General features: G+C 36.9%; 1 protein-coding gene across 2 annotated transcripts in view; it reads left to right on the top strand.

Moving 5' to 3' along the window:
- Positions 1-13,226, top strand: part of LOC114655078 (protein shortage in chiasmata 1 ortholog) — a 63,824-nt gene that overhangs the window by 30,721 nt on the left and 19,877 nt on the right. For both annotated transcript variants that reach the window (XM_028805974.2, XM_051929532.1), the window contains 4 exons: positions 2,703-2,893; positions 3,447-3,519; positions 7,015-7,081; positions 8,308-8,507. In XM_028805974.2, coding sequence (XP_028661807.2) covers positions 2,703-2,893; positions 3,447-3,519; positions 7,015-7,081; positions 8,308-8,507 — 531 coding nt within the window. The remainder of the gene's footprint in view (positions 1-2,702; positions 2,894-3,446; positions 3,520-7,014; positions 7,082-8,307; positions 8,508-13,226) is intronic.

Below are 13,226 nucleotides of genomic sequence, written 5' to 3'. Positions count from 1 at the left end.
TGGGATTGTCTCATCTCAATAGAGAAATCCCTACAAGTGCAAGAATTCCTGTAATCCCTCAGTAAGAAGTATTGTGCTATTTCAACATTTAATTATTCATTATGTAAATAAATCATTAGTGAGTTAGACTCTGGCTCTGTTTGACACTATTAAGATGATTATGAAAATAAATAGAGGTTCCTGTAATTTATGAATGTGCTGAAAGCTTTTAGAGTAAAAGCAATGACTGACGACTAGTATGAGAATGTTAAATTTATTTAAATTGTATTTTCAATCATTTAATTTGCCCACATTATTTAATGAGGTTCATTTTAAAGCTGTAATTACCCTTTGAGTAATTTGTTAAGGAACAATGCTGAATGTTAGGATTGGATATCTCTGGCTGTAAATATAAAAGTAGTTATTGCAAAACAAAGCAGAAATGAAAGTTCTTTTTCTTCTTTTGCACTATGCAAATGGGGTAGGGAAGTGTTAGTGCAAATTCAGCTTTTGTAGTCTATAACTATAAAGTTCCCCAAAAAGTCTCAAGATAATGAGTATAAATACTTTTTGATGAATCGAAACCAATAGTTTCCTCAAAATTACAGGAGATTTAAGAAGCATGTTATATAGAAGATTCTGTTTTTTTATAAACTAGTATGTATAATGTGATAGCTGTCATAAACAGTTAATTTATTAAAATTTTATTTGCAATTTCATTTTAAAGCAGAGTTCTGTGAATAATAAAGAACAAGCTGACCAATGAAGGAGGTATTTTTGAAAAGCAGAGCATTTTCTAGCATACAACCAAGTTGATGTTCCGTGACTGAGGAATAAGGAGCGACCCCAAAAATATTGTGCACAACCTCTATATCTGCTTTTTAATAATGATGTCTATTGCAAAGTAGTTGTGCCCTGCAGAGATTGATAGCTGCACATGTAGACTATATTCAAGGCTGAAAAATATGCTGTGAAAAGGTTTTTCAGTGCCGCCTCTAAGTCATAACAGTGACAAAACAACAATACAATTCAATCAAAACAGAAATAATAATTGTATACTTAGATTGCATGAAAGAATCTGTTAGCATACACATCTACAATCAGGCCCTGCTAGTAGACCTCCAATGTAGGTTGACAGAGACACTCTGCACTCTGCCTATTGTCTTCTCCAGATGCTTGACAGCATACAGGCATATTGGAGGGTGGAAGATTACAAAGGGCCGCAGGTTTAAACAGGTCAGCTGTGTTCCAGCATATCATGAGTTATCATGAGTTAGGGTCTGAAGTGCCAGTGTATGGTTGCACTTTTTTGTAACTTAGAAAGTACTATTTTAGTACAAAAAAGCAATCAATGTTTAACTAGGAGACTTGCCACTAGCAAAAAAATGTAGCCTAATAATAATAAATAGAAATGATACATGAAAGAATAATATTTCATAATCAGGTTATAAGAATCCAAATCTTATTGAATACACAGACCATAAAAAAGTAATCAATATTAATTGAACTTCATCACTGCCAGCAACAGTAAAAAAACTGTCTATACAGTCTGTCCCATCATGGCTTATTATAGGAAAAGAGTCTGCTATCTCATCCTTTCTGAATGCTATTGTGCATGCATCTGTTTCTTTCTTTCTCTACAAAATGTTTTAGCTATAGTCAAAGGTTTCAGGGAGGTTCCAAGACCATCGTAACAGCATCATAGGCCGCCAGCAATTTAGTGCGCTGGACCCCTGTTTTCATAGCAACACAAAAACATACATAGGCATCAGAAACTTCATGGGCCCTAATGCTCATCCATTGTGCCCATATGTTAAGATGACCCTGGGTGGTAAATGAAAGAATAATACTATACATGGTAAGGAGCTCTACCCTAGTTTTAGCAAAATCAAATGTAGTCAGGTGAAGTTAGCAGAATTCTCTGTTTGCATACTAGATGATGACCTGTGAAATTCATTGGAACAACATATTTAGATTGTGGAACTATATGTTCATATTGGCTCCTTCAAGTTGACACATGAGTGATTCATGAAACATTATCCTGTTGCAAGGGCTTTTGCAAAATGCTTAGTTCAGCCATTGGTGAAAAAGTGGCATACAACTTGTTCAGTGAGCAGTGCACCAAAAACAAGAAATCCTTCTGTCCATAATGCAGAAGTTGTGCTCAACTTTGTGGAAAGAAGTCTTTTTAATTTACACAGATCAAACACTGATTCAAACACCCATGACTACTGTAGAGAAACAGTAGAAATTAGAAAATAATGGCGTAACTTAAATATAGGTTTCATTAATGTAGGAGTTAGCTACAATGAGAATCTGCAGTCACTTCACCCACCAAGAACCAGGACTGAGCACCCCTACTCCAATTCCTAAAGCTATTAAAATGACTAGAAACATTGGAACAGAAAGTCCAAAAACATGAACATAAACAGAAGTTTCATTCATTTTGTGTAAGTTGAAACTTATATAGATTTTACCTGCATTTTTATGTGTAACGTCTATATAAAAATTGGAACACAGTATGTGGAAATGCAAATACATTGTTGATCATTCTTTTCTAATAATACAATTAAAATTGAAATTTGTATTTTTAGATAACATAAAATAAAAACTGACATATGCAAACGTAAGAGTTATTCTGTCTTTACAGCATTTTGTTTTGGTCAGATTATTACCTTTATTGTTTCATTTATTAACATTCTTTTGAATATTTTGCATTGCAGGCTACATGACAAGAGCCAAGGAAACCTACACAAGCTCACTGGGTGCTTATTTAAATGATGTTTGGAAAAGACTAAGGATTGTGCAATACTTTAGCCAAAGCACAGAAGAAATTAATCCAAAAATAACTGAGCTACAAAAACAGATGTCAAAGTGGATGCAGAGAAGTATATCACAGGAGCATGATTTTAAAGTTGGTTTTATTCTTGGTTCTGTCAATTGCAGAATTTTAACAAACAGTGCATATTCTGTGCAATTTATTACAATATATTAAAGAACTGAAAAATTCATTAATTAGGTGATAGCTTACCACAAATGTAATGTGCTACAAAAGTATAAAGATGCAAGCTAACACAATTTCTGTTGTGTTAGTCTATCTGACACAAAAATTTTTTTTTTTTTTCTGAAAATGCAGTAAAATGCTAGTTTAATGTACTTGTAAAATAAATGTTATACAATTTAAGGAAAGTCGAGGTTTACAGAACATGTATCATTTTGAGGTCACTTACATTTTGTATCCTTGTTACATAATTTAATGCATTATAAAATTTTGTGTTTCATAATTTCTCTAACATTAAACCTTCAAATATGTTAAAAAGTAAAACATGTTATAGTTATTTATTATGAATGTGATTTCTGTCTTTTTAAATAAATGCTTATTTGATTTTATTTCATGTCCTACAAACCTGTAGTAGCAGTAGTAACAAAATGGGTGGATGTATTTTATGTATTATTTCTGTCTCTAGGTGCTTGTAATAATCAGAATGGATTCAGATTGTGTAAGGGAATGTCTTGTTAATAGTCTCAGGCAGTTCACAAGTAAGTATGTTTTTCAGTTTTCTAATAGTGCAAAGTTACTTACAGGTTTAATTATTAATTCCACTACAGTATATATGTTGTGGTACTTTATATAATATATCACTTGATGTTTTTAAAGATTCGAATTCTTGTTTCTATTAATAATGTTTTTTTTCTGGGATGAATAAGTCAAAATATTTCATACGAAAAGCAGCTGTCTTCTTATATAAGCAGAAGAGATTGGGAAACGTTATAAGCTTTTCACTTAAGTAAAGGTACATGCTGTGGAAAAGTTTTGTGAAATCCTCTATTATTGCACATTTTGATGCCTAAGGGTTCAGGTCTTCAACCAAAATATCCGTTTTGGTCCATTGATTAATTGTTGAACTATGGCCAGTTGACAATGGAGGAATGGAAAATAAAAACTCAAGTCAGCCGAATCCATATGCTGGGCCACCCAATCTGATGACAGAAGCTTTCCATCCAATGATTCTGATGCTTGTAATATCCAAAATGACTTTTCATTGGACAGGAGAACAGCACTAACACCAATTGGCACTATGCAAAAAAAAAAAAAACTTTCAAGTTATTAACAGGTTGTGCAACCTTTAGCTACAATGATTTCAAACAAATGCAGAAATTTAAGTTCTCTTGTTTGGAGAACTGCTTTAATTCAGACTTATTGGTAAGTTTTGAGTATGAACCGTTTGTTTCACATCATGCCCGTTTGTTTCAATCTGATTTTTGACTAGGCCATTTTAAAAGTTTTATTTGTTGTTTTAGGCATTCTGGTCTGGATTTGCGTTTGTGTATTAGATCATTGTCTTGTTACATGCCCCAACTGTTCTTCAGCTTCAGTTTATGGATGGACAACCAGACATCCTCCTTAAGAAATTTTGATACAGAGCAATTAAAATTTTTCTCAGTTTGTGGAAGATCATCCAGCTCGTGACACTAGACCATTGCACTATCAGCACTGTTTTTGAATGTTGATATTATATTCTTAATGTTTAATTTAATTTTTGCTTTACAGTAGACATAACAGAACATCTGTGTTTACAGAAAGTTACACTTTTTTCTCATCAGTAAATAGATCATTGTCCAAAAAATGTGCTTTTTGCCAAATTAGAGCCAGGCTCTTATTTTCTTCTGGATTAGCAGTAGTTTCCACCCTTGCTGATTTACAGTGAAGCTCTTTTTCCCCAGTGCGGAATCATGATCGTTAACCTTTGCTGCGGCCAGAGTATCATGCAGTTCTTTGGATATTTCTTTAGGATCCTTTATGACTTAATGATGTGGTCACCAGGGTGCGCTCCAGCCACCCAACACCAGATACAAAGGCTCGGACGCAAATGTAAAATAAACAAGAGGAATTATTGGTGTTAAATCTTCCCGTAAGCTTTTTCCACAGTGCCAAAGCACAGTTACAAAGTACAAGCACAATGCAGCAGACAGCAATACTTTATCTTCTTTTTTCCCTGTCTCTGTTTCTCTGCCTCCTTCACTTCTCACAGCAAGCATTGTCCTCCACCTCCTGACTCTGGCTTCTTGAGCAGTGGCAGGCAGCTCCTTTTATGTGAAACCCAGAAGTACTTCAGCTGTCCCATAAGCATTGTCCTAAAAGCATTTCCGGGTTAGGCTGGTGCACAACAAGGTAGGGCTTGTTAGTCCCCACAGCACACCCTGACAGTGTGAACGAAACCCAACAGAGCTGAGTCTAAGAACTCCAGTTCCCATGATGCCCTGTGGGAATCTGTGGAACTGCCGCAACCCAGGGGGGGGGGCTGCCATCTAGCAAGCTGGTGGTGACAATGCTCCATGCATGCTGCCTCCCCCTGTCCTTCTGTGTTTAGGGTGTCCCAGCTGGGTAAGGGCTCCAGCCGTCCCTCAAAATGATTAATATTATACTGTGTCCTTGGACTAATTGCATCAGGCCAAATGCTCCTAGGAAGATCTGCGGCCCTCCAAGTCTGTCCCATTTGGATATTATGGCTCTCACTTTGAGTCAGTGGACTCTATAGCCTCAGAAACAGTTTTGCAGCCCTTTCCAGATTGAAAAATATTGGTAACATTTTTTGACGTCATCAGAAATAGGTCTGTGTTAGTAGCCAGTTTATTTTGTCAAAATTTGATAAAAGTGGGGAGTGACGAGCACCCTGATAATTTCCCAGAAACAGACAGAGGCATGGAGATGTGATAATCAAAGGGGAATCATGAAACCGTTTCATCTACAGGCTGAAGCTAAACCTCTCATCTGCTTGCTGAAACACTGGCTGGGCAGAAGTGCTAACAATTATTCAACTGGACAGCGTAGCAAGCCTCACATTCAAGTCAAATCAAAATATTTAATTAAACTTAGTTATAATAAAAGCAAAAATCAACAATACATATATGAAAACAATACAATATGGAAAACACAGGGATTCCAAAAACCCTTCAGCAGAGTACACAACACATGTTTCACCCTAATTGGGGCTCAACAGGTGTACGCACCTTTGCTTCCTCTTGCAGAGCCTCAGACATTGCACCATGGCAGCTGGTTCAGCCTGAATTTGCTTCATCCTGGGTATGATGTTAACCTGCATCCAGCCCTGCAAGTAGGTCTTCCAACTTGCAGGGAAAACTCAGGAGTTGGTAGCAGGATTGGCACTCCAACTACTATAAAAAACTTCACACTGTTTCATTTCAATCAAACTAGTGTGGTGCTGAGTTGTCACCCGTTGCATGGTCCTAATTTGGGATCCTGAGGTGGTTTGTCATGTGGTGGGTGCAGCAACATGCTGTATCTGTGCATGCTCCCAACCTATCTCTTCAGCAGAGTAACAAACACAGCTACACTAAACAACAAATAGGAGTCACTTACACTGCCTAAACAGACCAATCAAGATCAACAAAGTTGTGGTCACACTCCACAAACCTACCACAATTGATTCCTATGTTCATCCAAGTTATGAGAAAAGAATTGTAAGCCATGTTAGTTGTTATGGTACTTAAAACACAGTACAGTACACATTGCTAACAGTGACCACAGCAAAGGTGTCAAAAGATGAGAAAGCTGTTGCAAAACACATTGTGCTGCAGGTTAACCCAGTGCAACTGATGCTGAAAATAATATCAGACATAGTATAATGTAGGATGCATTCACATTTAATAAACAAAAAGAGTAGTAATAAAAGGAATTATTCCACCTTAATAATTTCCTCTGCTTCTTCAACAAAAACCTGCAGCCACTCAGGACTGAGTTTGCCTATCCCTTTCTTATAGGATATAAGACTATTCTTGCCCAGGATGATTAGACAGAGAGGAAGTTTAATTCCTTTCATAGTTTAACTATTTTCTGAAAATCAAACTTCGTGTTCATAAAATATTTAATGTTCTTCATTTTACAATGCAGAATCTCAGTTATTCAGCATTTTTTTTATACAATTTATGACCACACAACTATATTTCAATATTCTTCTCTTGTATATCATAAATCGTTCATCCAGCTTGTGTGTATTCTTTCATTTCTTTTAGCCTTGGCAGCAACTGCTATTTTACCTGAAGATAGTAAAACTTTGGATTACAATACTGTAATATGCTGGTGAGTCATTTAATGAGAAATTGGACTATACAGTAAATGCCGGAGGGCAAACTTTTTTTTTTCTTACTTTTTGTTATCAGGGTATGGATTCTAATATAAATGTTATGTACAATTGTTTTATTTATTAAATTGGAAATTTTTAATAAATAATTGATCACAAAAAAACAATTTTGCTTTATTCTCATGTAATCCTTTGAATACTTCTGAATTCTTAATGATTACAGCTAAAAAGTATATTGGGTTGATAAAAATGTGTGCAATAATATAACTTTTCTCAATTATTGTACATCAAGATCAGTAGATATTGAGAATCATTTGCAGTTTTTACTAGCTAGTCATTTATTTTATTCCCCTGTCAATCCATTATAAGGTTACTTGTACTTTAACTTTGTCACATAAGCATAATCTTCAAAGCAGGAGCCAACTCAGCATGGAAAACAGTCAAATTTAAGAGCTTATCTAGAGCAGGGTCGCAGGGAAGCTGGAACCTGTCCCAGCAAGCACTGTGTGCAATCCAGGAACAATCCCTGAATAGTGTGCTAAAAATAATAATTAGAAATTGAAACAAAATGAAATTAACAAAGTAAAAAATGTCATTATCTGGAGCACTTTTAATGCAATACAGGTGAAGCAAAATGCTGACCATTTCAGAAAATAAACAGGAAAATTGGAAAGATTAAAAACTTGTTTTGATTAATGAATATCACATAAAATAGGTCTCAGTCATACATACAGTACATTCATGCACACCCCCAACTTGGCAAACTTAGCATTTCTAGTTGATCAAATGTGCATGTTTGACATGCAGGGAAAGCTTAATTAACACGAAAAAACACAAAAATAATAATGTAAAAACAGACAGTGTACTGACTGGGAGCTGAGGTTTTCTTCTGTGAGACAGCAATACTAACCACTGCTCCAGCATGCTGCCCTAGGTGTATCAATTTTGTTTTAATAAAGCAAAAGTTTTTAACAACAGTTAAAAACTTAAAAAATTAATTCACATACTTCTTAAAATATTCTAAAGTATAATTGAGAACAAAATTACATAAACAAACTCTCTTTACTGTTTGCATAATAAAGCATGTTATAATCCAAACTTGATATAAGCATACATTATATAAAAACATTATGTAGATTCCAAAAACATTAATAATTTCTCATGGCTTAAATGACCTAAATGTTGAATTTATTGTAAGTTTAATATGTGTTATTTATTATTTAAGTCTACAGAGGCATTCCTGTGCGGTAGTATGTAGTCAGCACTTATGTGCCAATTTTCCATGGAACTATTTCTCATTAGTAGTGGAATATGACTACTTGGAGCCATCTGGTTGGACTCATCACTGCAAGGACAAAGATATCAGCCACATTGCATTTAAAACTGTCCTTCCTGATGTGGTAAGCAATAATATACGCTCACAAGGTAAGTAAATTCCAAAAAATAAAAATGTCATTAAACTTGGATGGTTGCTACAGTGAATAATTTACATTTTTTCCATTTAGGAAAATGCAAAATAAATCATATTTAATTCATATATATATATATATATATATATATATATATATATATACAGTACACCCCCAAAATTCGCGGGAGTTACGTTCCTAGAGCACCCACGAATTGTGAAAAACCACGAATTTTGGATGTGGTTAAAAAAAATGCCTATTTTTATAGTTTAAACCCTAAATATGCCCCCAAAACACTTTCATTTAATTTCAAACTCAGCTTAATACATTACCTAAAAATAAAGAATGTAAAGGTAAACCCGTATACTGTACAGTACTGTACTGCTGTGTCTCTTGCAGTGCTAGAATGTAAAATACTGATGTTACCGCTATATGTACTGTAATTCACGCAAGCACGTTTTCATTGCCAGAAGCCTTAGAAGGTGCAGGGCGTTTCAACGGCATCTTGGGGCTTTAACCCTTAAACTGCTACATACTTGGGGGTTAATGCATCCCTGGACGCCAAATACGTTTTTGCTGCACTTTTTAAGTAAACATCACAATTCACAAAGAAAAAGTGACATTTTAACGGAACACATTTTTTTTCATGCAAAGAGCATCATAATTACTGCAATACTGTTAATTTTACACACTGCTAATGAACTGTAAAAACTATTTAAAAAACTGCTGGAAAAGTATGTACAAGGTGCAATTGACGCCATGGATGAAATTCAGTAAATCACTGAGCCAGCTGCACTTGAGGTGGCTGCACGCAAGCACACAGAGGTAAATGCTGACGCTGGCAGGCTAGTCTAGTGCAGCAGCTCAATCCCAGGGACAGTGAGGCTGCAGTGCTGCAGGGTGTCATGCTTGGGTCAGAGAATTGCACAGAAACACAGGAGATTGTAGAAACAGGAACTTTATTCAAACACTTCAAACAAACATGTCTCTTTCAGAAGTAAAACGAGCTCAGCATGCAGTTAGTTCTCGATTAAAGAATAGACAAACATCATAGGGGAGCACAACGGGAGCGGGACCCCCCAAAAAGAGCAGAGGATGTCTGGGGGAGGAGAGAGAAACAAAGCAATCAGCCAAAAAGGACAGTTGCTGTTCAGGCTTATAAGTAAGCGTAGCGTGAGAAGCACATCACGCGACAGAGCAGCCGCAAGTAAGCCCAGCAAGTAAGGGAGCAATGTGAAGGTAGTCTATCAGCGTTTTTAAGAGGGTTTTTTTGAGGAGCATGCGCGTCTTGTAAGGGTGTGTTCAGCCCCCCTGCTCACAAGGGGCTGGCAGTGGTCATGAGCTGGCTGCTCAACGAATGTACGGCACTGACTGATCAGCTCCTGCGTGCTCGCAAATGGCACTGGGAAACGACTATAACCGGCTGTGGCGGTTTAAGGGTTAAGAGGAACAAAACGGAAAACACAAGAACACTCAGCTGGAGATGCATCACAGTCAATCAGCAGCAAGGAGAAATGAATAACGCTGTAGCGGTCTGGTGCCACTAAGATTTACACTGTCGAGAAGACATCGATTTATTTATTTTTATGGTGGAGATTCCAGGCACGCATCCAGCCTTGGCCCAACCCACACGCACTCACAAACAGAGTCAAAAATAAAGCAAACCGGTAATCAAACAGCAAATAAAGAATGTAATGAAACCAAATAAAATAAATGAAAACAACAATACCACCACTGTTTCCCTTTACAGCAATTACACATTAAATACAACAAAGCACAAACAAAACACACACAGTATATCATGAAAAACGGCAACGGATGAAATGTAATTGTGAAAATAGATAGTCCAGAAATCTGCACGTTGAATGGGAATGTAAAGATAGTCCTACCGCTAGTAACTGAAATGGTGAAGACAGGTGGACGGGTTCAGGAGCGCTCCTTTCTTTGCAGGATGGCCATGAATCCACTTACAGTCCTCATGTACACAGGCAGACAATCCAGACGCCAACCACGAAATGATCCAGGACAAAACGAATAAGTACAGGTAACCCAACAGAAGGCAGACAGACAGAAACTTGAAACACAAATTACAAAAACTTTTTTTTTTTGCTTTTGGTCACCGGCCCCCTTTTTAAAAGCCACGCCGACATCCTTTGACCCCAAGAGCCCCAGCACCCTCAGCAGAAAACCAATCTGAGCCACTGCTGGGAGTTGCAGTTTCAAATTCTATTGGCCATTTTCACCATCCCAAGCTACGTTTCCCTCTACGGTTGCTTCCTGTTCTCTCTACAGTGCAGTATTGCCACGAAAAAAGCTATAAAAATTGTGGAGGTTTCCGCTAACAATTATTAGATAGGTTCTAAGGAAAAAATCCGCGAATGACTGAGGCCATGAACTCTGAACTGCAACTTCGCAAGAGTCTACTGTATACAGTATATATATATATATATATATATATATATATATATATATATATATATATATATATATATATATATATATATATATATACATACATACAGTCATATGAAAAAGTTTGGGAACCCCTCTCAGCCTGCATAATAATTGATTCAACTTTCAACAAAGAAGATAACAGTGCTATGTCTTTCATTTCCTAGGAACATCTGAGTACTGGGGTGTTTTCCAAACAAAGATTTTTAGTGAAGCAGTATTTAGTTGTATGAAATTAAATCAAATGTGAAAAACTGGCTCTGCAAAAATGTGGGTCCCCTTGTCATTTTGCTGATTTGAATACATGTAACTGCTCAATGCTGATTACTTGCAACACCAAATTGGTTGGATGAGCTCGTTAAGCCTTGACTTTCATAGACAGGTGTGTCAAATCATGAGAAAAGGTATTTAAGGTGGTCAATTGCAAGTTGTGCTTCCCTTTGACTCTCCTCTGAAGATTGACAACATGGGATCCTCAAAGCAACTCTCAAAAGATCTGAAAACAAAGATTGTTCAGTGTCATGGTTTAAGGGAAGGCTATAAAAAGCTATCTCAGAGGTTTAAACTGTCAGTTTCAACTGTAAGGAACGTAATCAGGAAATGGAAGGCCACAGGCACAGTTGCTGTTAAACCTAGGTCTGGCAGGCCAAGAAAAATACAGGAGCTGCATATGCGCAGGATTGTGAGAATGGTTACAGACAACCCACAGATCACCTCCAAAGACCTGCAAGAACATCTTGCCACAGATGGTGTATCTGTACATCGTTCTACAATTCAGCGCAATTTGCACAAAAAACATCTGTATGGCAGGGTGATGAGAAAGAAGTCCTTTCTGCACTCAAGCCACAAACAGAGTCGCTTGTTGCATGCAAATGCTCATTTAGACAAGCCAAGTTCATTTTGGAACAAAGTGCTTTGGACTGATCAGACAAAAATTTACTTATTTGGTCATAACAAAAAGCAATTTGCATGGCGGAAGAAGAACACTGCATTCCAAGAAAAACACCTGCTACCTACTGTCAAATTTGGTGGAGGTTCTATCATGCTGTGGGGTTGTGTGGCTAGTTCAGGGACTGGGGCCCTTGTTAAAGTCAAGGGTCCAATGATTTCAACCCAATATCAACAAATTCTTCAGGATAATGTTCAAGCATCAGTCATAAATTTGAAGTTACGCAGGGGTTGGATATTCCAACAAGACAATGACCCAAAAACAGTTCGAAATCTACAAAGGTATTAATGCAGAGGGAGAAGTACAATGTTCTGTAATGGCCATCACAGCCCCCTGACTTTAATATCATCGAAAATCTATGGGATGATTTGAAGCAGGCTGTCCATGCTTGGCAGCCATCAAATTTAACTGAACTGGAGAGATTTTGTATGAAAGAATGGTCAAAAATACCTCCATCCAGAATCCAGACACTCATCAAAGGCTATAGGAGGACAGCATCTAGAGGCTGTTATATTTGCAAAAGGAGGCTCAGCTAAGTATTGATATAATATCTCTGCTGGGGTGCCCAAATTTTTGCACCTGTCTAATTTTGTTATGATGCATATTGCATATTTTCTGTTAATCCAATAAACTTAATGTCACTGCTGAAATACTACTGTTTCCATAAGGCATGTCATATATTAAAAGGAAGTTGCTACTTTGAAAGCTCAGCCAATGATAAACAAAAATCAAAAGAATTAAGACGGGTTCCCAAACTTTTTCACATGACTGTATATGTATATTATATATTATAAGGCAAAATAAATGCAGCTTTTCAGCAAAAAAGAAACATCACTAAGAATGCAAGTCTCATATCAGACTATCCAAAATGGCAAAACTTCCGATAAAATGTTAGTCAGGCTGGAAGAAGCGAGTTCAACGGGACAGACACCTGAAGTTACATCATAGGTGTTGAGGTTGTTAATTATCTGGTCTGTAGAGGGAGGAAAAGAAGAGGCTTTAGAGTACAGTGCCACACTGTGGATTGGCGAAGAATTACCACCACCATAGCCATTAAGCTGTTCCCGAGGCACACGTGTGATAAAATATAAAATAAATCGGTCAGTACAGTAAATAACACTGCTGCCTCACAGCTTTAGAATTTTAAGATCGAATTTGGCCCCAGGAACTGTGTGCATGCTCTTCGTGTGTTTTATTTGGATACTCAAATGTACCCCTATACCCCAAATACCTGCATGTTAGATTGATTTGCAACTCTAACATGGCCCAGTGTAAGTCATTGTAGGTGGTTTTTGTGAGGGTGTGCCCTGTCTGGTCTCACATGCCATATAGGGT

This window comes from Erpetoichthys calabaricus, chromosome 7 (genome assembly GCF_900747795.2).
Source record: "Erpetoichthys calabaricus chromosome 7, fErpCal1.3, whole genome shotgun sequence".
NCBI lineage: Eukaryota > Metazoa > Chordata > Cladistia > Polypteriformes > Polypteridae > Erpetoichthys > Erpetoichthys calabaricus.
Note: the sequence above shows the minus strand (reverse complement) of the source record. Positions and strands in the feature narration are given on the sequence as shown.